This window comes from Hyperolius riggenbachi, chromosome 6 (assembly GCF_040937935.1).
Source record: "Hyperolius riggenbachi isolate aHypRig1 chromosome 6, aHypRig1.pri, whole genome shotgun sequence".
In the NCBI taxonomy this organism is placed as follows: Eukaryota; Metazoa; Chordata; class Amphibia; order Anura; family Hyperoliidae; genus Hyperolius; species Hyperolius riggenbachi.
Window position 1 is genome coordinate 73,660,877 of NC_090651.1, and position 26,616 is coordinate 73,687,492.

General features: G+C 46.0%; 1 protein-coding gene across 2 annotated transcripts in view; it reads left to right on the plus strand.

Moving 5' to 3' along the window:
- Window positions 1–17,988: 17,988 nt before the first annotated feature.
- Window positions 17,989–26,616, plus strand: part of ZSWIM5 (zinc finger SWIM-type containing 5) — a 143,821-nt gene continuing 135,193 nt past the window's right edge. For both annotated transcript variants that reach the window (XM_068239513.1, XM_068239514.1), the window contains exon 1: window positions 17,989–18,391. In XM_068239513.1, the coding sequence (XP_068095614.1) occupies window positions 18,013–18,391 (379 nt within the window). In that variant the 5' untranslated portion in view covers window positions 17,989–18,012. The remainder of the gene's footprint in view (window positions 18,392–26,616) is intronic.

Genomic DNA, 26,616 nt, shown 5'->3' on the forward strand with positions numbered 1-26,616 from the left:
CTCACTTCAACACCTACCAGAACACCGTTTCTCTTCCAGAAGCAAAAATTCCTCTTCTATTACAGAGAGTTTTCAAAGCCTTAACCGCCTCTCACCTTTCTGTGAAACAGTGTCTACAACTCCTAGGGACGATGTCAGCAACCATCCCCATGATCAGGTGGGCTCATGCACATATGAGAGGTTTCCAGTTACCCTTTTTACAACAGTGGGATCGCAGAAACTTACATCAGAGGATATTAGTCTATCCGTCAATGAGGAGCTCCCTAACTTGGTGGTGCAAGAGGGAAAATCTATTGAAAGGGTACTCGCTTCTTCCAATGGTCTGGACTTATGTAACCACAGACGCCAGCATGTATGGCTGGGGAGCATGGTGTCAAGACCAGATGATACAAGCACGCTGGCCGTCTCAACCATTTGCAAGCAATTCGAATCTCTTGGAATTACGGGCTGCACGTCTGGCTCTGATGTCTTTTGCTCCAGTCCTGAGAGGCAAAGCAGTTTGCTTGAAAACAGACAATTCCACCACTGTGGCCTATATTCAGAATCAAGGAGGGACCCACAGTCGAGTCCTGTCTCAAGAGGCTGCTCTCCTGTTAACTTGGGCGGAGGAAAATCTGTTGCTGTTGAAAGCGATCCATATTCCAGGTCACCTCAACAGGAAAGCGGATTTCTTGTCAAGAACGCTTCTGGACAACAACGAGTGGTCACTAGATCAAGAAGTCTTTCTTCAGCTGATTCAGGAAATGGGAACTCCAATGATAGACTTGTTTGCCTCCAGCAAGAACCACAAGCTTCCCCTGTACTACTCCAGGAAGTGGTCGCCAGGGACGTTAGCAGTGGACGCCTTAGCCCAAGATTGGCCGCCTGTCCTCCTCTATGCGTTTCCTCCATTGCCTCTAATATTTCGTTTTCTACAGAAGTTAATGTTGGGGACCTCAACAGTATTGGCTGTCCTTCCATTCTGGCCGAACAGAGTGTGGTTCCCTCTCCTGCTGCAGCTAGCCCACTCCAAGCCTCGCTTTCTGCAGAATTCGCCCAACCTTCTGTCTCAGGGAGCCGTGATGCATCCAGCTCCACACAAACTCCACTTGGCAGCCTGGATATTGAGAGGCAGAGGTTTGCAACAGCAGGATGTTCTGAGGCTGTCATAGGAACTCTATTAAAATCAAGAAAAGTTTCGACAAACTCAGTTTATAACAAAGTCTGGTCGAAGTTTCTGCAGTTTGGCAGATCAGCCAAGTTTAACCCACTAAGAGCGTCTGTATCTAACGTTTTGGAGTTTCTTCAGGTGGGACTGGATCTGGGTCTGAGCTACAACACGCTTAAAGTGCAAGTGACGGCTCTTTCCTCAGTGTCCGGTGAAAAATGGGCTTGGAACCCAATGATCCAGCAGTTCCTCAAGGCCGCATTAAAACTTAAGCCTCCTAGACGTAATTTTTATCCAAAGTGGGATCTTTCTCTAGTGTTATCGTGTCTCAGCTCCGCTCCTTACCATCCCTTGCAAGACTGCTCTTTAATTAATCTTTCTGACAAATTAGCTTTTCTTCTGGCAATATCTTCAGCAAGAAGAGTTTCGGAGTTACATGCCTTAGGTTGTAAAGAACCCTATATTGTTTTTTATGAAGATCGGGTAATTCTGAGACCAATCTTACAGTTTCGGCCTAAAGTTGTCACAGTCTTTCACTTGGATAGTGAATGGGCCTTCTCAGCTTTAATGGATGACGACGACGCTTCAAAACCTCATCCGTTGGACTTAGTTTCTTTGTTGAAACAATACCTGACTGTAACTCAACCTTTCAGACAATCTGATCGCCTGTTAATCGCTACCAAAGGCTACAGAAAAGGTAAAGAAGTGTCAACGAGAACGATTGCTTCTTGGATCCGGAAGGTCATCTCTAACGCCTACAGGTCTAAGGGGCTACTTCCTCCTGGTCAGCCTTCGGCCCACTCGACTCGTGCAATGGCCTCATCTTGGGCTTCTCTTGCTGGAGTATCCATTTTATCCATCTGCAAAGCTGCCGGATGGTCATCGAGTAATACGTTCATAGAGCACTACAGAATTGATCCTTGTGCTTTAACCACTGCTGATGTAGGGCGCTCTATAATATCTGCTGCTTCTGCTGTTTAAATAAATAGTGTTGCATTCCCTCCCTGTGTTATATCTTACAGTGGCGGACACAGCCAGCAGTGGGCCCCTGTGCAAAATATCAATTGTGGGCCCCCCTGACCTGCGGCAAAAAATGGGCGTGGCTATAACCTGCGGCAAAAAATGGGTGTGGCTATAACCTGCGGCAAAAAATGGGTGTGGATAGAACCTGCGGCACGTAGCGCCGCGGCAAAAAATGGGCATGGCAATGACCGGATAAGGGCGGAGCTAACTGTAATTTAAAGTGATCCCGGGGTGAGAGTGATATGGAGGCTGCCATATTTATTTCCTTATGCCCAGAAAATACGTGCAATGATGACGGCAGATATGCCCAGAAAATACGTGCAATGATGTCGGCAGATATGCCCAGAAAATACGTGCAATGATGTCGGCAGATATGCCCAGAAAATACGTGCAATGATGTCGGCAGATATGCCCAGAAAATACGTGCAATCATGTCGGCAGATATGCCCAGAAAATACGTGCAATGATGTCGGCAGATATGCCCAGAAAATACGTGCAATCATGTCGGCAGATATGCCCAGAAAATACGTGCAATCATGTCAGCAGATATGCCCAGAAAATACGTGCAATCATGTCGGCAGATATGCCCAGAAAATACGTGCAATCATGTCGGCAGATATGCCCAGAAAATACGTGCAATCATGTCGGCAGATATGCCCAGAAAATACGTGCAATCATGTCGGCAGATATGCCCAGAAAATACGTGCAATCTTGTCGGCAGATATGCCCAGAAAATACGTGCAATCAAGTCGGCAGATATGCCCAGAAAATACGTGCAATCAAGTCGGCAGATATGCCCAGAAAATACGTGCAAGCAAGTCGGCAGATATGCCCAGAAAATACGTGCAATCGTACGTGCGATGACGGGTACATGAACTTAGCAGCAGTTAATTCAGCAGTTGACATCAACAGGGAACTTTGAGTAAAGCCCTGTCTCCTAATAAAAAATTATGCGCTATTTACTATACATATAGAAGATATTAGATAGTGAGCTCCTCTGAGCACAGTCAGTGTCGTGACTATGTACTCTGTAAAACGCTGCAGAAAATGTCAGAGCTATATAAATACATAATAATATGATAAGACATTCAACTATGACTATGGTAGGAGTAGTGTGAGCTCCTCTAAAGGACAGTGAGCGACATAACGATGTACTCTGTAAAGTGCTGCAGGTGGGTGGGTGGGCTAAACGATTACCTGGTCGGGAGGGTGGGTGAGCTAAAAGATTATCTGGTCGGGAGGGTAGGTGGGTGTGTGGGCTAATAAAATTACCTGTGAGGGTGGGATGGAGGATTACCTGGGTCTGGGTGGGTGGAGGATTACCTGGGTCTGAGTGGGTGGGTGGGCTATAGGATTACCTAGGTCTGGGTGGGTGGGCTATAGGATTACCTGGGTCTGGGTGGGTGGGTGGGCTATAGGATTACCTGGGTCTGGGTGGGTGGGTGGGCTATAGGATTACCTGGGTCTGGGTGGGTGGGTGGGCTATAGGATTACCTGGGTCTGGGTGGGTGGGTGGGCTATAGGATTACCTGGGTCTGGGTGGGTGGGCTATAGGATTACCTGGGTCTGGGTGGGTGGGTGGGCTATAGGATTACCTGGGTCTGGGTGGGTGGGTGGGCTCTAGGATTACCTGGGTCTGGGTGGGTGGGTGGGCTATAGGATTACCTGGGTCTGGGTGGGTGGGTGGGTTATCGGAATACCTGGGTCTGGGTGGGTGGGTGGGCTATCGGAATACCTGGGTCCTTTGGGCTATAGGAATACCTGGGTCCTTTGGGCTATAGGATTACCTGGGTCTGGGTGGGTGGGTGGGCTATAGGATTACCTGGGCTTGGTTGGATGGGCTATCGGAATACCTGGGTCTGGGTGGGTGGGTGGGCTATCGGAATACCTGGGTCCTTTGGGCTATAGGAATACCTGGGTCCTTTGGGCTATAGGAATACCTGGGTCTTTGGGCTATAGGAATACCTGGGTCTGGGTTGGTGGGTGGGTGGGCTATAGGAATACCTGGGTCTGGGTGGGTGGGCTATAGGAATACCTGGGTCTGGGTGGGTGGGCTATAGGAATACCTGGGTCTGGGTGGGTGGGCTATAGGATTACCTGGGTGTGGGTGGGCTATAGGATTACCTGGGGTTCTATAGGATTGTCTGGGTGGGTGGGTGGGCTATAGGATTACCTGGGTCTGGGTGGGTGGGCTATAGGATTACCTGGGTCTGGGTGGGTGGGCTGTAGGAATACCTGAGTCTGGGTGGTTGGGTGGGCTGTAGGATTACCTGGGGGGGCTGTAGAATTACCTGGGGGTGGGCTGTAGGATTACCGGGGGGGGGGGCTGTAGAATTACCTGGGGGGGCCTTTAGGATTACCTGGGGGTGGGCTGTAGGATTACCTGGGGGGCGGGCTGTAGGATTACCTGGGGGGGGGGAAGCTGTAGGATTACCTGGGGGGCGGGCTGTAGGATTACCTGGGGGGGGGGGCTGTAGGATTACCTGGGGGGGGCCTGTAGGATTACCTGGGGGGGTGAAGCTGTAGGATTACCTGGGGGGCGGGCTGTAGGATTACCTGGGGGGCGGGCTGGTCGGTCTGGGAGGGTGAAAGATAAGATTACCTGGTGGGTGGACTATTTGCCGAGGCTGGGAGGAGGGCCCGATCACTCCCTCACCTCGGCGGGCCCCCCTCCTGTTATGCGCGGCGCTGAGCGGGAGATACAGCCAGCTATTAGTCTCCGGGCTGCAGCAGACACTAGAGCACCAGCCGCCTGTCCACTCCTGTCTCCTCCTCAGCAATACCGCTCTGCACGCACTGAATCAGGAAGTAGTGCAGAGCGGTGTTGCTGAGGAGGAGACAGGAGTGGACAGGCGGCTGGTGCTCTAGTGTCTGCTGCAGCCCGGAGACAATAGCTGTATCTCCCGCTAGGCGCCGAGCATAACAGGAGGGGGGCCCGCCGAGGTGAGGGAGTGATAAGAGTCGGGCCCCCGGGGATAAAAAAAACTAAAAAAAAAACAAACAAAAAAAACGCCTGCAATACATAATGGGCCCCTCAAAAACGGAGCTTGAGGGGCCCCTGTGCGCTTGCACGGCCTGCACGGCCGTATGTCCGCCACTGATATCTTATCTTTTTGCTAGTTAAATCCCAGAGTATGCTGCCATGGAAGCACCAGGGAAACAGGAAAATTAAAATACTTACCTAAAGGAAATTTTCCTTTCCTGGTGCAATTCCATGGCAGCATGCGAACCCACCCAAATCGGGGAGGACGATAGTTACAAGAATGGTGGGCCAGGAAGCACTGTTCAAACTTATAGTTATGGTGTCCAATAGGGGTTGGGGGCGGGGCACAACCCAGAGTATGCTGCCATGGAAGCACCAGGGAAAAAGAGACACATCTTGACACTAGTTAAAGAAAATCTGTAAAGAAAAATACTCCCCTGGGGGGTACTCACCTCGGGTGGGGGAAGCCTCCGGATCCTATTGAGGCTTCCCCCGTCCCCGTCCTCCTCGGTCCCACGGCGGATTGGCGAAAATAGCCGATCTCCGTTGGGCCGCTCTACTGTGCAGGCACAAGTCTCCTGCGCCTGCGCAGTAGAATGGACCCGATGGAGATCGGCTATTTCCGCCGATCTCCGTCAGAAGAGCCGCAACAGCGCCCCCGCTGGAGCCAGAAAAGGTAAATATTGCACAGCGCGATAAATTGTCGCCTGTGCATTCCTGGGGTTGCAGCAAGACTGCCGTGGGTCACAGGAGGACGGGGGAAGCCTCGATAGGGTTCAGAGTCTTCCCCCTACTGAGGTGAGTACCCCCCCCACCCCCCAGGGGAACTTTTTTCAGTACAGGTTTTCCTTAAGTAGTTTTCTTATGTTGCGGTAACAAAAATTTCCTTTAGGTAAGTATTTTAATTTTCCTGTATTTGCTCTTTAAACACATTCAGTTGATAGATTATTTCTATGTGAATAAAAAGGCAGAATATTTGGTTTAATAATGTTTGTTGTATCGGTCAGTACAATGTTTCAAATTGAGAGTTTAGACCTGGAGGGAGAATGTTGCAGACATCTTTTTCTCCTAAGTTTTCTACAAGGTGATATTTTCACAACTTAAAGGACATCCGAGGTGAAAATAAACTGATGAGAAAAACAATTGTAAATGTCCTATTTCTCCTAAAAATGACTTTATTTTAGATATCCACAGTTTTATTTTATATTTAAATCTAATTTTTATGTTTTTACTGTTTCATTGTCTTTGCTCAATGACACCTTCATTGAAGTATGCCAGAGCTAAAATCTATGAATTATTGACCCTTTTTATCTCTTTCCTGCTTTCAGAAGCCATTTACTGTCAGGAAAGAGTTTTATGGCTGTAATTACTTATAAGTGAGGGTTATGCTATAGTCTGACCCAGTCCGACTCGGTCCTGACCCAGACAGAAACTGTCACTTGCATACCTGATGTTTACGGTAACTCTTTCAGACAGAGAAAGAAAAAAAGGAACACAGCTTAGTTATTTGTGTGCTAGGTACTGTACATACACATGTCTATCTCATCATGTCACATGTCACCTCGATTGTCCATTCAAGTGGAGCTAAACCCAGGAATTCCTCTCTGCTCTAAAATATAAGCAACTTCATAATATCCTATACAGAAAAGCTTTTCTTTGTTACAGCTTACACTTCTCCACAAAGATGCTGCTCTTTAGTTACTTCCTGTTTTCATGGAAGCACATACAGGGTTAATCCTGTATTTACATATAGCCTCTCTTAACTCAGCACACTATGACACAGATCAGACAGAGGTGTCAGCTCAAATTACAGTGATTTATTACTGGTAGATAAGCCTTCATTGAAGTATGCCAGAGCTAAAATCTATGGGGAGGGAGAATTAGACAGCCTGGAATCTTTAAATACAAACAGGGTGAGTTTTTCTGTCTTTTACTTATCTCCTGTGGAAAAGTTTAGGTCCTCTTTAAAGGGACTGTTAAGTGAAAACAATGTGGCTAGTTACTTATCCGGTGCTTCTTCCAGCACCATAAAGTCCTCCTGCTTACTCACACTGCGATTCCGCCCTCTGCCATTCCTCTGCTGTACCCCTCCATAAGTCGTACGGCTCTGCACATGCATGGCCACGCGCCTCCCATATCGTGCTCCCATGGCTTTTGCACATGAGCGGTAGCAGTTTTTACTTACTGTGCAAGCACAGAGCACTCCCAATGAAGGGAGCACGTTGGAGGAGGCGGTTGGCATGGGGCTGTGCATGAGGCGATCGGAGGCAGACACTGGGAGAACTGAGCAGCACAGGAAGACTTCAGGGGGCTGGAAGAAGTCCCAGGTAAGTAACTATTTTATTTTTTAGTTAAAGTTTCCTTTAAAGGACAAGCGAGGCGAGCAATTAAATCTAGCTTTACTTACCTGGGGCTTCTTCCAGCCAATAGAAGTAATTTGTGTCCCTCGCCACAGCTCCGGTCTTCTCCGATTGTCCAACTGCCAGCCTCTCTGAGGAATACTGGCCCCGATGGTTCAGTGTCTTCTGCACATGTGCAGGCGTGCACCCGCCCCCCATTATAATGTGCCCACGTCACAGGGAGCGTACTCGTACTGACTGAGCCAGCAAGAATATCTGGAGCACATCCAGGCACTAGAGAACTGGTAGCAAAAAGTGGGTCTAACCACAATAGAACGTGAGCCTTGCCTATATTGGGTATAACAAAGAATGTGAACCTAGATGGCGAGTAGAAGACACTGTACTAATGTGCCTCATTCCCCTTACCCATACATTACTGGGCCTTAAAAGGACTCCTGCGCGTTCCCCGCTCCGTTCCGCCGTCAATGTAGGCCTTTCCGTTCCCCCAGGGCATGGCCCGACCCCACCGAACGGGTCGCATCAATTCCACTTCTAAGATGGCAGCCGCCTTGATCCGCGGCTGCGCAGTACGTTTTGCCGCGAGTGCGACTGCGCAGCCTTTAGCCCGCCTCCCGCCGCGTAGTGGGTCCCGGCATGCTCCCAAAGTGTACGTCGGGCGCACTCACATCACTGCGCAGTCGCACTCGCGGCAAAGCATACTGCGCAGCCGGGGATCAAGGTGGCGGCCATCTTAGAGGTGGAATCGATGCGACCCGTTCGGTGGGGTCGGGCCATGCCCTGGGGGAACGGAAAGGCCTGCATTGACGTCGGAATGGAGCGGGGGACGCGCAGGACGTCCTCCGTGGATTCTGCTAATAAAAAGGTATAGTGTCATTTACTTCATTTTGGCCTCAGAAGTCCTTTAAGCATGCATCATTATTTCCCAAAATGTTAATGGAAAAAAATCCTCCACCAAAATACATAGTAATTTACTAAGCAGGCATGAAAGGCAAATTCCAATGATGTGCAGATATTATCATTAACACTCGGATATTAATAATATGCAGATATCACAAACATTGTGACAGATATCAGCAACATGCAGATATCACTAACAACAGTATCAATGAAGTGCATATACACAGGGCAGTTTCTAGGCTAAATTGCACCCAGGGCGAGGGTGTAAAAATTGCGCCCCCTTCCCCCCTCCACCCCCTTGTACTCGTGAACCCTTACTCTTTAGGGACAGTCACACAGCCACAGGTCACAAGTAGATCTGTCAATTTACTAGTGACCAGCTGCTCATCCAGGAGGAAGCAGGGACCAGGAAAACACACTGGTGAAGAGAGTCCGGAAAGCCGACACTGACAACCTGCAGTACCGCTACAGGACATCAGGTGTCAACACGCGGTGGTGATGTGATGATGACTTGACGTCGGACGCAGGCAGCCCTGGAGGAGTCAAGGAAGGAATCTTCTTTCTTCTTCCATTTGGCTGCACCGCACCTCACCAGCTTTCTAGCGGTTATCTTTTTCTGCCTACATCCTCCTTCTTCTACTTGCCGGTCTGAGCCCAGGGTGGTCGCCCTGCCTGCTCTGCTCAAGAAAAGGCCCTGCATATACAGTACTAAGGATAACAATCAGATCATTTTTACTGTAAGCATACATTGATGACATGCAATATTACCAAAGACAAGCCAATAATACCAATACCAATCACAGGCAAAATATGAGACATGCTACATGTGTCATGGAACATACAGGAAAGTTGTGGCCTACAAGTACCCCACAGCAAAAAGTGGACATAGTCATAATAGATTATGGGTGGGGTCAAATAATAGACATGGCATGGCATTACCTTGCTATATTGTAACTAGAGATGTCGCGAACCTCCGATTTTCGGTTCGCGAACCCTGTTCGCGGAAGGTTCGGTTCACGCGCACTTTTGCGAACTTAAATAGACTTCAATGGGGAGGCGAATTTAAAAATTTTGAAAAATTTCTGCTGACTGGAAAAATGATAGAAAAGATGTTTCAATACAATAACATTTGTAAAGCGCTTTTCTCCCATAGGACTCAAAGCGCATAGCTGTGTCTCAGATTAATACAGGGTTGCAGGCTGGGTTGTGTTACAGAGGAGATAGTCAGATGTTCATGAATGCCAGACTGAAGAGGTAGGTTTTCAGTTTAGACTTAAAGAGACACTGAAGCGAAAAAAAATATATGATATAATGAATTGGTTGTGTACTATGAATAATTACTAGAAGATTAGCAGCAAAGAAAATAGTCTCATATTTTTATTTTCAGGTATATAGTGTTTTTTCTAACATTGCATCACTCTATGATATGTGCAGATTACACAACACTCAGCATTCAAAATGAGTCTTTCAGAGCAGTCGTTGAAGTAATGAACTCTCCTCTAGCAGAGGAAAAGTAAACAGTTCAATTACAGTTGAGATAATAAAAGTCAGATAACAGCCCTCTCCACGACTAAGTTAGTCGGAGAGCTTAACCACCCTGGCGTTCTATTAGGATCGCCAGGGCGGCTGCGGGAGGTTTTTTTTTTAATTAAAAAAAAACTATTTCATGCAGCCAACTGAAAGTTGGCTGCATGAAAGCCCACTAGATGGCGCTCCGGAGGCGTTCTTCTGATCGCCTCCGGCGGCCAAAAGTAACACGGAAGGCCGCAATGAGCGGCCTTCCGTGTTTTGCTTACTTCGTCGCCATGGCGACGAGCGGAGTGACGTCATGGACGTCAGCCGACGTCCTGACGTCTGCCGCCTCCGATCCAGCCCTTAGCGCTGGCCGGAACTATTTGTTCTGGCTGCGCAGGGCTCAGGCAGCTGGGGGGACCCTCTTTCGCCGCTGCTCGTGGCGGATCGCCGCAGAGCGGCGGCGATCAGGCAGCACACGCGGCTGGCAAAGTGCCGGCTGCGTGTGCTGCTTTTTATTTGGTAAGAATCGGCCCAGCAAGGCCTGAGCGGCACCCTCTGGCGGTGATGGACGAGCTGAGCTCGTCCATACCGCTAAGGTGGTTAATAGCTTTTTTGCATAGAGATAACAACTGGAGTTTCTCAACTCTTCCTGTACTGGAAACAATTAGACTGATGTATCTGATCTTAATGGTTTTTTTCTTAGCTGTACTACACATACAAATCATAATATCATCATTTTTTTTTCGCTTCAGTGTCTCTTTAAATGCTTCCAGGGATGGAGCTGTCCTGATTGGGTGTGGCAGGGAGTTCCAAAGTGTAGGGGCAGCATGACAAAAGGCTCTGTCTCCAAAGGTTTTGAGGTGGACTCTGGGGGTGACCAAGGTGTTACGTCCTTTTGATCTAAGATTGTGGGGGGGGGTGATGTAGTTGCAACAAGTCCTTCAGGTATCCAGGGCCCAGATTGTGCAAGGTGGTGATGTGATGATGACTTGACGTCGGACGCAGGCAGCCCTGGAGGAGTCAAGGAAGGAATCTTCTTTCTTCTTCCATTTGGCTGCACCGCACCTCACCAGCTTTCTAGCGGTTATCTTCTTCTGCCTACATCCTCCTTCTTCTACTTGCCGGTCTGAGCCCAGGGTGGTCGCCCTGCCTGCTCTGCTCAAGAAAAGGCCCTGCATATACAGTACTAAGGATAACAATCAGATCATTTTAACTATAAGCATACATTGATGACATGCAATATTACCAAAGACAAGCCAATAATACAAATACCAATCACAGGCAAAATATGAGACATGCTACATGTGTCATGGAACATTCCAGGGAATTTCAAGGGGTCTAATACCTGGAGGAAGACATGGTTGCGTGAAATACACATCAAAAGTCCCAGAAAAAAATCTGGATTTAATACAAAGCAGTGTTTTAAGGTCAGAAATCTCATTGAATTCAATTGCAGGCCTACACTGCTTTATGACATCAGGAATCTCTCTCTGGAGGGTCTCATCTTCCAGGGAATTGTAGTATTTCAAAAGCCAGCTTACATACTGTGGCTGGGAATTGAACCCAGGCTGGGTTGGGAATTGAACCCAGGTCTCAGTGTGCAGTAGGTAACTCATTTAACCACTATACCACCAACCACACTACATGCTGAAGCCAGCCTAGCATTATACCATTATGATCAATCCAAGAGAAAAATTAGCTTGCTTAATCCACAGAATTGTACTAGATCAAAAGCCAGTTTACATACCGTGGCTGGGAATTGAACCCAGGCTGGGCTGGGAATTGAACCCAGGTCTCAGTGTGCAGTAGGTAACTCATTTAACCACTATACCACCAACAACACTACATGCTGAAGCCAGCCTAGCATGTACCATTGTGATATACCCAAGAGAAATATGATCTCTCTCTCTAGGACGTGATGCCATTGAAGTGAATTTTCAGCTTAAAACCATCAACGGATACCGACAGAATTTCACAGGCAATTTCAGAATTCCGCCAGATTGAAAAAGAAATTCCGTTCCGAGCAAACGGAACGGAATGACCAATTTCTGCCTAAAATTGCGGAAAATACAATTCCGCGGAAAGCAGTGACCATCCCTACGAGAGAGAGAGAGAGAGAGAGAGAGAGAGAGAGAGAGAGAGAGATGAATCTACCTGGCTATCTTGGGTTCTCTTCGGACAACTGTTGAACACAAAAGGCAAGGCCATGCCTGGGTGGGCTTGAACCACCAACCTTGCAGTTAACAGCCAAACACACTAACCAATTGTGCCACACAGACTGTGTACCTCAAACACTGTGCATGCAGTTGCTGTTGAATGATTTTATGGGGATGTATGTGTGTCTTTTGGAGGAAGGAAGTACGTCTGCTCAAAGAAGTTTCAGCATGTAGTGTTGTTGGTGGTATAGTGGTTAAAATGAGTTACCTACCGCACACTGCGACCTGGGTTCAATTCCCAGCCCAGCCTGGGTTCAATTCCCAGTCACGGTATGTAAGCTGGCTTTTGATATAGTACAATTCCGTGGATTAAGCAAGCTAATTTTTATCTTGGATTGATCATAATGGTACATGCTAGGCTGGCTTCAGCATGTAGTGTGGTTGGTGGTATAGTGGTTAAATTAGTTACCTACCGCACACTGCGACCTGGGTTCAAATCCCAACCCAGCCTGGGTTCAATTCCCAGCCACGGTATGTAAGATGGCTTTTGATATAGTACAATTCCGTGGATTAAGCAAGCTAATTTTTCTCTTGGATTGATCATAATGGTACATGCTAGGCTGGCTTCAGCATGTAGTGTGGTTGGTGGTATAGTGGTTAAATGAGTTACCTACTGCACACTGAGACCTGGGTTCAATTCCCAGCCACGGAATGTAAGCTGGCTTTTGAAATACTACAATTCCCTGGAAGATGTGGAGGGAGTGAGGGAATAATAATCAGCTAGGAAAAAACATACAAGATCCTAACTAAACTCTCCCTAGCAGAGTCTGTCAGCAGCTGTCCCTTAACCTGCTGAGCGGTCTGGACGAGCTCAGCTCGTCCAACACCGCCAGAGGCTGCCGCTCAGGCCCTGCTGGGCCGATTTGCATGAAATAAAAAGCAGCACACGCAGCCGGCACTTTGCCAGCCGCGTGTGCTGCCTGATCGCCGCTGCAGCGCGGCGATCCGCCGCGTGCAGCGGCGAAAGAGGGTCCCCCCAGCCGCCCGAGCCCAGCGTAGCCGGAACAAACAGTTCCGGCCAGCGCTAAGGGCTGGATCGGAGGCGGCTGACGTCAAGACGTCGGCTGACGTCCATGACGTCACTCCGCTCGTCGCCATGGCGACGAGGGAAGCGAAACACGGAGGGCCGCTCATTGCGGCCTTCCGTGTTATCTCTTGCCGCCGGAGGCGATCGGAAGATCGCCTCCGGAGCGCCCTCTAGTGGGCTTTCATGCAGCCAACTTTCAGTTGGCTGCATGAAATAGTTTTTTTTTTATTTAAAAAAAACCCTCCCGCAGCCACCCTGGCGATTTAATCAGAACGCCAGGGTGGTTAACTAATTACTGGAGGCAGATGAGTGAGTAAAACGACTGCAGAACCTTGCCTTTTATAAGGGGGGTGGGGCTCCAAGAGTGAGTGCAGTCTGATTGGTGACAATGTGCCTGCTGACTGTGATGTAGAGGGTCAAAGTTCTGCTCAATAGAGCATTATGGGGCGAATCAAACTTCCTGGAAAGTTTGCATTCGCCTTCTAAGTTCGCCGGTGAACCGTTCGGGCCATCTCTAATTTTAACTAGAAACTAAAAGGAACTAAAGCTCCATGTAAAGCCTTGCATGAAGCTTACATGGAGCTGTTTGTGATTTGGGTATAGCAGAAATAAGCAAAATACATTCGAATGAAAATCACACACGCGTCCATGTTACACCGGCAACCACGTGGGGGGAAGTCGGAGCCCGGAGCCTGCGTTGGACATGGACAGGTAAATTATAGTGCACTGGACACTGGTGGGGCACATTTGATATAAGGGGGGACAGCTAGAGATGAGCGTAATGACCTAATTACGATTTCGCGAAATTTCGCGTAATTAGTGTAATTACGATTATGGCCGTAAGTACATAATCGTAATAAAGAAGGATTTCGCATTACAGTGGGTTCATGCTGTAATTTCGCATTAAACGCTACCGTAATTTCGCGTTAAACCGTAACGCTCCGTATAGTAGAAAAAAGCCGCCGACTTTAAGGGTTAATAGCAAAGCCCCCTTAAATGCTAAGAGCCTCAAATTTGGAGAATATATTAAGGAGATCAGGAGGAATAAGAGGAAAATTTTTTTTTTCAAAAAGACCTTATAGTTTTTGAGAAAATCGATGTTAAAGTTTCAAAGGAAAAATGTAAACATTTAAAAACCCACCGACTTTAACGGTTAATAGCAAAGCCTGCTTAAAGTTTAGGAACACCAAATTCTCAGGGTATATTAAGGAGATCAGGAGGAATAAGAGGAAAATTTTTTTTTCAAAAAGACCTTATAGTTTTTGAGAAAATCGATTTTTAAGTTTCAAGGGCGAAAATGTCTTTTAAATTCGGAAAATGTCAGAGCTCTGTCGGGTGCGTGCGGGACGCTAAGTCCCCGCCGGCTCCCGCTGTCCACCCCGCCCACATCTGTCACCCACATGTCACCCACATGTGAGTGACATGTGGGTGACATGTGGGAGAGGCGGGGTGGACAGCGGGAGGCGGCGGGGACTTAGCGTCCCGCACGCACCCGACAGAGCTCTGAGCTATATAGCTCAGAGCTCTCTTAGCATCTTTGTATTTGGGCTCCAAGGAGCCCCATTGGTCCTTAGCAGACCAATGGGGTTCCTTCTGATTTAAAGGAACCCCATTGGTCTGCTAAGGACCAATGGGGCTCCTTGGAGCCCAAATACAAAGATGCTTAGGGAGCTCTGAGCTATATAGCTCAGAGCTCTGTCGGGTGCGTGCGGGTGCGGCGGCTGAGCGGCGAGTGGCGTCGGGTGCGGCGTAGTTACAATGTAACAAAGTTGTTACATTGTAATAACTTTGTTATATTGTAACTGTTTAGTATATTTCCGAGGATATTGCGTGGGAACTGGCTTTTAAAGGGACAGGTAAGTATTAATGGTTAATTAAGAATATTAAAGGACTTTTTTCGTGGTTATGTTTTTTGTTCAATTAAAATACTTTTTCTAAGTGTCTGTGTGTTTATTTACTTTTAACTCTTAAAGGAAATGGGTAAGGGGTACAAGTACCTCTATACTCATTTCTCCTGGGAGGGGGGGTGGGCATCTGGGGGACCCCTTTTTAAAGGGGACTCCCAGATTCCACCATGAACCTCCCCCCCAGGAAATCGCGGCCTCCACCTCCACCGCCCATCGGAGGTGGAGAAGAGCCCCTTGTCCTTGGATTGGACAAGGGCTCGGAGGGGGAGGGGAAAGCTTGGCTGCCCCTCCCCTTCCGAGACCCCCCCAATCCATGGACCATGCGGGCTGGTATAGTCAGGGTGCGGAGCCCCACGCGGCCGGTGCTCCGCATTCTGGCTATCCCAGCCTGCATGGGGGACAAGGGGTTAAAGAGGTCTGGGAGGGGGGACCCCACGTCGTTTTTTTTTTTTATATTTCCCACACTCAGAACGAAGTAAGTAAAACTCTTCCCACTTGGGGGAATCTATGAAAATAATACACTATTGTTACCTGTGCAAAAAAAACTGACATTTTCCGAATTTAAAAGACATTTTCGCCCTTGAAACTTAAAAATCGATTTTCTCAAAAACTATAAGGTCTTTTTGCAAAAATTGTTTTCCTCTTATTCCCACTGATCCCCTTAATATACCCTGGGCATTTGGTGTTCCTAAACTTTAAGCAGGCTTTGCTATTAACCGTTAAAGTCGGCGGGTTTTTAAATGTTTACATTTTTCCTTTGAAACTTTAACATCGATTTTCTCAAAAACTATAAGGTCTTTTTGAAAAAATTTTTTTTCCTCTTATTCCTCCTGATCTCCTTAATATATTCTCCAAATTTGAGGCTCTTAGCATTTAAGGGGGCTTTGCAATTAACCCTTAAAGTCGGCGGCTTTTTTAGATTATACGGAGCGTTACGGTTTAACGCGAAATTACGGTAGCGTTTAATGCGAAATTACGGCATGAACGAAACGCGAAATTTCGCATTGAAAATTACGCTTACGGTATTTTCAATTACGATTTTAATGGCAATTACGCTACCGCAATTTCGCATCGTAATCGCGAATTTCGCATGCGTAATTATAGTAATGCGAAATTTCGAAAATTTCAGCTCAACTCTAGGGACAGCGTCAGGCAGCGAGGTGGCATCACAAGGCCAATTCTTTATCGATTTCAGCATGAAATGAATAGTGAATTGGCCTGTGGTGTATGGGCAGCCAACAGATTTCCCTCTAATCAGATTCGATTAGAGAGAGATTTGTCTCTTGGCTGAATCTGCCCATCATCGCTAGATGTATGGCTGCCTTAATAGCCAAGTGATAAAGAGAAAAGAAAAGAAGAAACACACACACATACATATATATATATATATATATATATATATAAGCCAAGGGATGAGCAGCACAAACCGAATTTTATGCAATACTATGCAAAGCATGCACGCAGCACTGGAGAACCCCAATCTCCATAAGAAATATATAAATACAGAGGGTGCTGCAGCACGCAACAGGAAAACAGTGACAGGGGCTCTTGGTGACGCTTTAACGTGTTTAAGCTCACCAACTGCGCCAAAGTGTCCCCGATCTGGTGAGTCCTACTCTAACCAGGCAAAAATGCTAGTTTTTATCAGCGTTCTAGTGGGAACCATGCCAAAAGCCCAGGGGTCAGCTAAATGGGAGAAATGAAATTAAAAACACCTCACCTTCTACTAGCTACTAACTGAACTATGAGCACCGCTCATTTATATGCTTAACTGTGCTAGAGATGGGTGTGGTTATGCACGCTCATAGGGGAAAATAACATAAGCCAAGGGATGAGCAGCACAAACCGAATTTTATGCAATACTATGCAAAGCATGCACGCAGCACTGGAGAACCCCAATCTCCATAAGAAATATATAAATACAGAGGGTGCTGCAGCACGCAACAGGAAAACAGTGACAGGGGCTCTTGGTTACGCTTTAACGCGTTTAGGCTCACCAACTGCGCCAAAGTGTCCCCGATCTGGTGAGTCCTCCCATTTAGCTGACCCCTGGGCTTTTGGCATGGTTCCCACTAGAACGCTGATAAAAACTAGCATTTTTGCCTGGTTAGAGTAGGACTCACCAGATCGGGGACACTTTGGCGCAGTTGGTGAGCTTAAACGCGTTAAAGCGTAACCAAGAGCCCCTGTCACCGTTTTCCTGTTGCGTGCTGCAGCACCCTCTGTATTTATATATATATATATATATATATATATATATATATATACACATATAGGTAAAATGCATATGCAATGTATAGTCACAGGCTGACACAGGCCTGTCACAGGGTATTTGGTACAAATGGGACATATATAGGGTATAGGCACAATGTATAGTGCAGTGACAGCTGGTCTCCCATATATACAGGATATTGAGTGGGGGATATATAAGACATAGGTATGGTATATATACAAATTGTATAGTGCAGTAACAGCTAGTGGATTTTAAATACAAGTGGAACATATACAGTGCTTAGATACAATGCATGTACAATGTATATAGTGCAGTTACAGCTGATTCCCCCTGTGTATAATATATTAGGTATGAAGAAGTAAGTAAAATACATATGCAATGTATACAGTGTGCAGTGTCAGCTGGTCTACCCTGTATGCAGCATACTAGGTAGGTATATGATATATAGGTACAATGTATATACAATGTACACAGTGCAGTGACAGCTGGCCTCCCTTTACATTCCTCCTCCCCGGCTTCCTGGCCTTTCTTGTCAGCAGCCTATCAGCGCCTCATTCTTGCGCTCACTCCCGTCTTCTACCCAATCATCTCCCACTAGCGGCGCGCAGAGCGCTGCCAGCAGCCAATCAGCAGCGGGCGGATCGGCGGGGGCGCGCAGCGTGCTTGCGGTGCCCAGTCAGTCAGTCAGAAGTCAGTGGGCGGCCATGGCGGAGGCTGAGCGGTCTCCGCCGGCGAAGCGGCTGTGTTCCCGGGTCCCTCCCCCTCGGGGCCCCCCGGCCCGGAGCCCCCAGCCTCTCTACCAGCCCGAGTCCCTGCTAGACTGTGCGGCCAAGGCGGTGGCTGGGAAATGGGCCTTCGAGCGAGTGGAGGAGCGCTTCGAGCGGATCCCGGAGCCCGTGCAGCGCCGCATCGTCTACTGGTCGTTCCCCCGCAACGAGAGGGAGATCTGCATGTACTCTTCCTTCCAGGCCCCCGAGCCTGCTCCCATCCCGGGCCCCGGGACCCCCAGCACTGACGGGCTGCCCTTCCGCCGGGGGATCCGCCTGCTGGACAGCGGCTGTGTGGACAACGTCCTGCAAGTCGGTGAGTGCCCGGAGAGGGGGGGGGGGAGGGAGCCGCTGTGTACCGGGTGACAAGTGGCTCGGGATCGGGACTGGAGAAGGTACCGAGCAGGTATTTATAGAGCAGGGAGTTCTGCTCAGTAGTAGCTGAGTGATGGGACTAATTCAGGACCACAGAGGAGGGCTGGGAGCAGATGAAGCAGCCTGTGGGGGAAATAGTTCCAGCCAGTGACTGATCTCTCCGGATGTGGGCTGGGGTGAAGGGACTGGACCAGATAACAGCTAATCTGCCATGAAAAGATATTCAGGACTGTGCAATGACAGGACCAGCTCAGGACAGTGGATCAAATAATGGGGAGGGTCAAGGTGGCCAAACGCCTAGTGAATTAGCTGTACGATCAACCATTTGATTACATAATTTTATGGAATCGAGAGAGAATTGAGTGTGTTTCAGTATGCCTGACCAATGGAAAGTGGCAAATATGTCAGATCGAGCAGGATGGAAGATATCGGTTGATTGCACAGTAATAAGCTACTGTTTACATATCATTCTATGGACACCAAAACAGTTTTTGTATTCTGAGTATGGAAGCACAACGTCAGTCAGATATATTAGTAAAGGTGAATTGCATAGGATATCACTTGTAGTGTGTGGGCCATTAGTCGATCAACTTTCTATCAACCACAAAGTCGATCGCTTTGTCGATTGAATCAAAATTGCTGGATGTATGGTTATCTTTACAGGATTGAATAAGGTGACCTCAGATAAGGACTGTAAATCTGTCATGGGACAAATGGATGATTATGGATGAAGGGGTGGGTTTTAAATTGTGGAGACAGGATGAATTCAGGACTGAATGACAAATGACAGCTAGAATGACTTTCTGTTTTCCTCTTGCTGCATATGAATTGGAATTAGTGGGGTGTGAACTATAATTTTGCATAAGACTAATAAGATTTGGAAGGCTGTTTAATTGTCTACCTGGCAGCCTTGTTAATTAATCATTAGCTTTTAAAACCTGATTGGCACTGTGTTAAATTCCAGGTCTGCCCTCACTAATTCCATTTTGCATGAAGTTGAATTTTAATCTTCTCTCCATGTTGGATGAGTTGACTTGACCCATTTAGGTGAATTGATGGATTTAAGCCTGTGACTGAATGGACAGGACCAGTCAAGGGTAGAGGGAGAAGACAGTTTGTGATTGTCTGTGAATTGACAGAAGGGATTCTGGATTGGGGGTGAATCTGACAGTGATTAAGAATGGGGCTGAATTTATGGTACAAATAAGGACTGATCAGGGCTGTGGATGAGCGATGGCATCAGATAGCTGATAGACCTGAGGTGCAGGTGCAGGTAATAACATGAGATAAGCACTATAGATTATTTAGGGGCAACATAGGGGTTACTAGAGATGGTAAATTAAATGTAAATCCAAATTGATTCAGGATTGAGCAAATTTTGTATGCAACTTGAAAATCGAATCCTGTCAAGGTTGAATTTAATTGGTCCATTTTCAAGCTGCATACGTTTGCATGCACTATCTCCATAATCCTGCATCAGCCCGATTATTGTCATCTCATTGACCAGCCCTTGTGTTTAGTACAGATGGTCCATGAGATGCTAATATTTCTTATTTGTATGCAAATTGTATGCAGCTTAGAATTGGTCCAAGTCAAAAGGAACTGTGTTCAATTGCCGAATTTCAATCTGCATACAGTTCTAATTACATTTGCATGCAAGAAAAGAATTATTAGCATCCTACTGACCATTACATATGTTCAGTACTCTTGGCTTGCAGCACTGGGATCCCAAGTTCAAATTGTGGCCTGGTTACTACATGCGTAGTGTTAAGTTAACTGTATATACTTCTCAAACTGGCTTTACTATGGTAAGGACATTAGACTGACTATGGTATTAGAGTGTTCGCTCCTCTGGGGGGAGGCAACTAGTGCCATATACTCTGTAAAGCGCTGCAAAAGATGTCAATGCTATATAAATATCAATAAGTGAAGTGTTTGGTGCTAGTCTAGTTTAGGGGACTCAACAGGAAACCTCGTATGGAATAGTTCTCCAATCACAGCACCTTCTGAGGGTCCATTTCCACAGGTGGCTGAACTTTGCGCTAAGTGAGCCGCTACCAAGCAGCAGCAAGCAGTATTGAGAGCATGACGGTCTGTTCACTGCCTATCAACTGCTAGTGTAAAAGGGCCCTAAGCATTGTGATTTGCTGAATAGTGTGGGTGTAGGTTACAACAGCCTATCTGAAACCTAGGAGTTCAGGAGGGTGCTGTCCACCCAGTCACATTAGCAGAATTTCCCTATAAGGTTTCCTGCTGGTTCCCCTGAAGTAGTCTAGCATCAACTGTTTATATTTATGATTGATGAGAGGCATTTAGGAGCACCTTGAATGGAAGGTGGAACTATGCGAGAGCTATGGAGAGTCATAGGATTAGTTTCAAAGTATGAGTGATGTCAGATAAGAACAATGAATTAATTCTGGCCCAGATAAGGATCTCTGTATGGGCAGTGGGGATGAGTGATTGAGGGGAGAGTTACAGGATGATTTGGGGTTGTTGATGAATGCTGAGATTTATTCACAGCTGAGGATGATGGTAGTAAACTAGGTCTGTGTGACTGGTGATGTGAAGCTGAGCAGTGCACTGTGCTGGAAGAATTGCTCATGAGTGATGTGACCCAGTAAAGACTATAGAGCTGTTGAGATATTTGAAGATAGAGACAGAATACAGAGGCAGACCGTACTTTCCATGTAGAAATCATGGGATACTTATACTTTATAATTAAGGCAGGTTTTGCAGCAATGAAAAAGTGCATGCCAAAGTGCATGTAATGATTTTCTATGGGATTGCTGCATTTTCAGGAAGGATCTGTGATTCTGTTTAGTGTTGAGAAAAAATTATGCCCTCCTCTAGTTTTACGCACAACGCATGCGATTCCTCATTGAAGTCACAGGCTACTGTAAAAAAAAAAATGCACACACAAAACGCACAACGTGCAGCAAAATGCTTGTGGGGAATAGTCTGCGGTTCCTGCAGACACAAGTGTGACTCCTGCCTCAGTTTTAAATGGATGGGCTAGATTCGTAAAGTGCATCTGCTGCCTTATGCTGGGAATACACCATGCGGTTTTTTTCGGCAGATTGTTTGGTAGATAATTTCCGAGATATCCGATCTTGCTTTCGATCCTTTTACCGCTCGTTTTCTGATAGAAGTGAATGGAAATCAATTGAAAATCAATCAAATGGTGAATTGACCAAAAAAAACGCATTGTGTATTCCCAGCATTAGAAATCTAATAATTACACAAAACTTAAAAACAAAATAGAACAATGATGTATGTTAAGAACTGAACAGATCCCCTCCAACAAACTACTCAGTCTCATTCTATAAATTCAGGATTGTGAAAAAAAAGTATATGGATCATTGAGAAAGGCTCAGTGCACACCAAAAACCTCTAGCAGATCCGCAAAACGCTAGCGGTTTTTAGAGCAGATTTCAGAGCGATTCTAGGCATGTTTAGAGACATTTTCTAAACATGCCTAGCGTTTTTGTGTAGCAGATTACAGATATTGTTACAGTAAAGCTGTTACTAAAAAGCTACTATAACAAAAACACCTGGAAAGCCGCTCTGATCTGGCGTTTTATCAAGCGTTTTGCGGTTTTCCTATACTAAACATTGGAGGCAGAAACGCCTCAGAAATCCAAAAAATGCTGCAGCCCGGGAGTTTGCGTTTCTGCTAAAACCGACCCGCTCTGGTGTGAACCAGCCCATTGAAATACATTACCCAAGTGTTTCCTCAGGCGCAAGCGTTCCGAAAAACGCCACTGAACCACCCTGGTGTGCACTAGGCCAAAGATGGCAGACAGCTTCTGCTAGATGAGAATTATGGACAAAATTACAGGCCACATTCAGTAAAGATAAGAGCCACAAATGAGTGGTGATATTAATTCAAGACCATGAAAGAGTGATGAGATCAGCGTCGTGCTGGGTCCCCGGCTCGAATCCCAGCTGAGGCACTATCTGCATGGATGTTCTGCCTGTGTCTGTGTGGGTTTCCTCAGGGCACTCGGGTTGCATTCCAGGGCCCAAAAACAAATGGATAAGTTAATTGAGCCCTAGTTTATAATGCATACACAATGCATACATATGACTATGGTAGGGATTAGATTATGAGCCCCTCTGAGGGACAGTTAAGTGACACAACAATATACACTCCGTACTGTGCTGCGGAAGATGTCGGCGCTATAAAAATACTAAATAATAATCAGGACCTTGGAAGAGAGGTTTGACTAATTTCAGGACAAATTTCAGGACCATAGATGTGCAAGAAGTGAAACTGGTCCAAGAAACATATAGAGTAATAAACCATGGAATCCGTTAATTATTATTCATGTTTTTTATTGTACTAATTCAAAACCTCAAATGAGTGGTTGTGCTGTTATTTGGCCATGAGCAATGAATACAGGGCTGACTAACTTGAACTCATTATATTCCTGATGACTTGCTCATAAATAGGGTAGACTAGAAGGGCCTGCAAGGGATCCCTGCAATTTCCCATAAAAGTCTAATTTGCAGCAGTCTCCTCTTGTCATGCATTCTGTACTATTTTTCTTATATTTTCCAATTCTATTCATTTTTCTGAGCCAAAATCCTCTCCTTGTATTGACATAAGCATAATACATTTTTTTTTCCCTCCAGTGTTGACTTCTCAGTGATTGAGTCTGTGCACCCTCTCTGGGGACCAGTACTGATGTCTTCTTCCTTTCCCCACTGGTCATGTCCCTTTGGTTCCATTTTGTATCCTAGAGAGTTATTGGCTGTAAGGAATAGTGACAGTCTGTATCTGCCATCAAGGAAAGGACCACAGGGGTTCCACAACTAAACCCTTACCCACATTTTGATAGTTCCTTATTTCACCAATTACGCAGCACCTGCATATTATAAGGGGATGTTCATTTTCTGTATGTATGTAGTATATTTAGCTAATATCAGAAACAATATATCTGTTGGTGTTTTGTCCATTTATTTTAGGTTGCTTTGCACTGGATACAACAGCGGTGGTTGTCCCCACATTACTGCAGAGCTGTAAGCCTATCATCTTGCAGAGCTTTTTTTCTAATTGTTTGTTTCCTAGGAAGCTTTGTTAATAAGTGACATTCCCCAGACAAGGGGGGGTGCAGATTATACTTATAGCCCCCTCTCCTCCCTCCCTCTTATCACCAATGGATTGAGTCTAACAGGCTTTGTATGGTGAAATCCCTCGGCCAGACAATCACAAGCCTGTCAGGCTGACAAAGCGTAGATTGCCCTGCCTGCAATGTCAGAGGGCAATTTCTTTCTATCTGGCCCCTTTCCTGGGGGTGGGAGAGGGTTGCAGAAATCTCATTTAAGTGGTGTTATTCTTTCATAGATGGATACCGGCTGTTCGTTTCCTCACAGTTCAGTGATTCACGGTTATTTTGTAGGATGCAGCAGAGCAAGTTATCATGCTGACTGCTGTTCAGATTGATCCACTTTCCAGGAAATCAGTAAAAATAAAATGTAAGCAGAGTTATAAGTAATAAGTTTGATGCTAAGGAAGATTTCTGTAGATGTAATAAGTCCATTTGGCTGTTCCACCATCACAAATGGTGATCTGGCATTCTGCAGGTTTGGGGCTTTGTAGCATTGTCTACAGTATTCTCTCCAGAACACTGTAAAAATGATAGGGAGTAAGGTCAACACTGTGACATTGCCTGGATTGCTGTGTCACTCCTGTGTGGTCTTGTCTTTCTGGCGGCATAGCACTACTGAGTGTGGCTGCTCTTGCCCATCCTCCCTGAATCCTCTGTTTTGTATCCTCAGTGACTGGACATCAGTATGTGTGGGAGGGCAGGACAGAAGGAACGCAGAGAGAAATGCACCCTGTATGTATTTAGAGAGTTTAGCCTGTGTAATTCACCCTCATCTGTGACAAATCACAAGTTTTAATTTGATCCCTCAGCTGTCAGCTGGCTGCCTCGGCAGAGCAGCTAATTTGTAAACACAGGATGTAAACCCTATGTCTGCTTCCGTGAAAGCAGGAAGTAGGAACACTGCAGATTTATTGCAGGATTTGGATCAACAGGGATATGTGAGGGAGCAAATAACTATGTAACAATGTATCAGTTGTAACAAAGGCATGTTTTTCTTTAAATGTTGTTATGCTGTTGCTTATCTTTTAGAACAGAGAGGAAGTTCTGAGTTCAGGGCCTATGTAAGCAGCTGGATTGCTACCGGAAAATACAGGGTTGAGTGTCCCGATTCAAGGCTTTGAGCAGGCACACTGGGTATGCTGAGACTTATAGTTCTTACAGTGGCTGAAGGTCCAAAAGGTTGACATACCTGATATAAGCATTTATGCTAAGCACACTTATTCATTAGCAAATCATATACCATATTTGGCAACATGTCGTATTTAGCTTGCTCTGACTATATAGCACAGTATTTACATTTTTTTTCCTCTGATCCATTTATCTGTAATGTTTGTCCATTTGGTAGGGATATTTGTTATAAATGCACTGTCACCTGATGATGTCTTACTTCTTAGGACCACAGAGATGAGACGTTGACACTGCTATCTGCCACTTTCTGTTATAAGCACTGTGGAATGTTTTATAGACATAAACAACGTAATCAAGTAAAAAAAAAGCTTGATATTGATCCTTAAAGTTTTTAAAACTAGACGGAGAGCCAAACTGCAAAAACTGAACTTTTCTCAACAAAATGTAACTGAGTTCTGCCCATCCCTACTGTCCTCATGACATCTAAGGCTCATATTTGAGCTCTGCAAGTTAACAGGAGACGGAATGAATGAAATTCTCACTAATGAGCATTCAGATAGCAGTGACAGCCTCTCCTCAAGCTAACCAAAATTAAAAACTGTTTTTGGCTGGAGTTGAATTGTAAGGAAAAATTCCATACAGTGACAAATCACAAGCTAAGTTATTACATGTGTTAAGACCAGAAATAATGAGTACCATATCTTTAAACTGTAAGAGAACAGCTGCATTTCTGATTTCAGGGCAGGGCATGTGTTGTGTGCATGCGCAGAGCTCTCTCGGCTGCGCGATCAATGACGCACGTAGGCGCCTGCTCACTAATGCCTGACCCAGCTGACCAGGAAGTGGCTGCGGGGGGCATTTGCAGAAGAAAGGAGAGAACGGGCGAGCAGTGGGCATGAGTACTACTCCATATACATGCCTGCTCTCCCCGTTTTTTTACTTTTTCATTCAGCTCTGGTATCCTTTAAAACCTTTAGAACCAGAACCCTCTGTCATGCTGCTCCTACTTACTGGTGCTTTTTTTTTACTACATTCAGAACAACTCCATCCATTCCTTGGGAATGTTTTAATCAGACTGAAAACCCACCTGTCCACTCAGCGTTTGTGTATCTCTGTGACAAAATCCATCTGGTCATCATTCCTAAACTAAGACACTGCAGTAGAAGAGTGCAAATCAAGGGAGAGTTGCAGACTTTTGTTACCTGATAGTGAATTTGTGGTAGATCCAGAGCACATTTGCTGTAATCACCTCTATGCCTTTTCCTGGGAAAATTGTGAAGACCTTGATAAAAAAATAAAACAAAACGCGAGAACCTGTCAGTAGCTGTATGAGTGGAGCATTACAGAATCCATTACATCCCATTGTTTTTGGCCCAGCATCAGTCAGGCGACAGTTCATTCTTGCAAAGAATGGATGCCAATCCAAACAGAGTATAGAATGATAGAGCGTTTCTGTGGTGATCACCACACCACTTATATTGTTCAGCTAAGAATGTCTCCGGTAGTCGTAATACTGTTAATGAAAAAAATGATTTCCATATAGCTCTGTTACTAATATCGTGTGTCTGGGTAGAGGTAACCTACAGCCAGTCCATGCAATTAGACATGTCCTCGTGTGGCGGTCACATAGAAATATTTTGTTCAGTTTGATATGCCAAACTAAATATTTTGGGTTGTAAAATTACATCTGTCAGTGAATAGTGGTCTCAGACAGTCAGCGAGATATGCCATAGTCCTTTCTCCTGCCCATATCAGTGAGCTTGTGTTTTGTTCAGGGCTGTGGAGTCGGTCCAAAAATCCACCGACTCCGACTCCTCAGTTTAGGATTCCACCGACTCCTTGACTCCGACTCCTCTAATTTGCATATTACAATTTTGTTGATTAAAAGTATGTAACATAAAATTCGTCTCTTAACTGCCAACGCTTA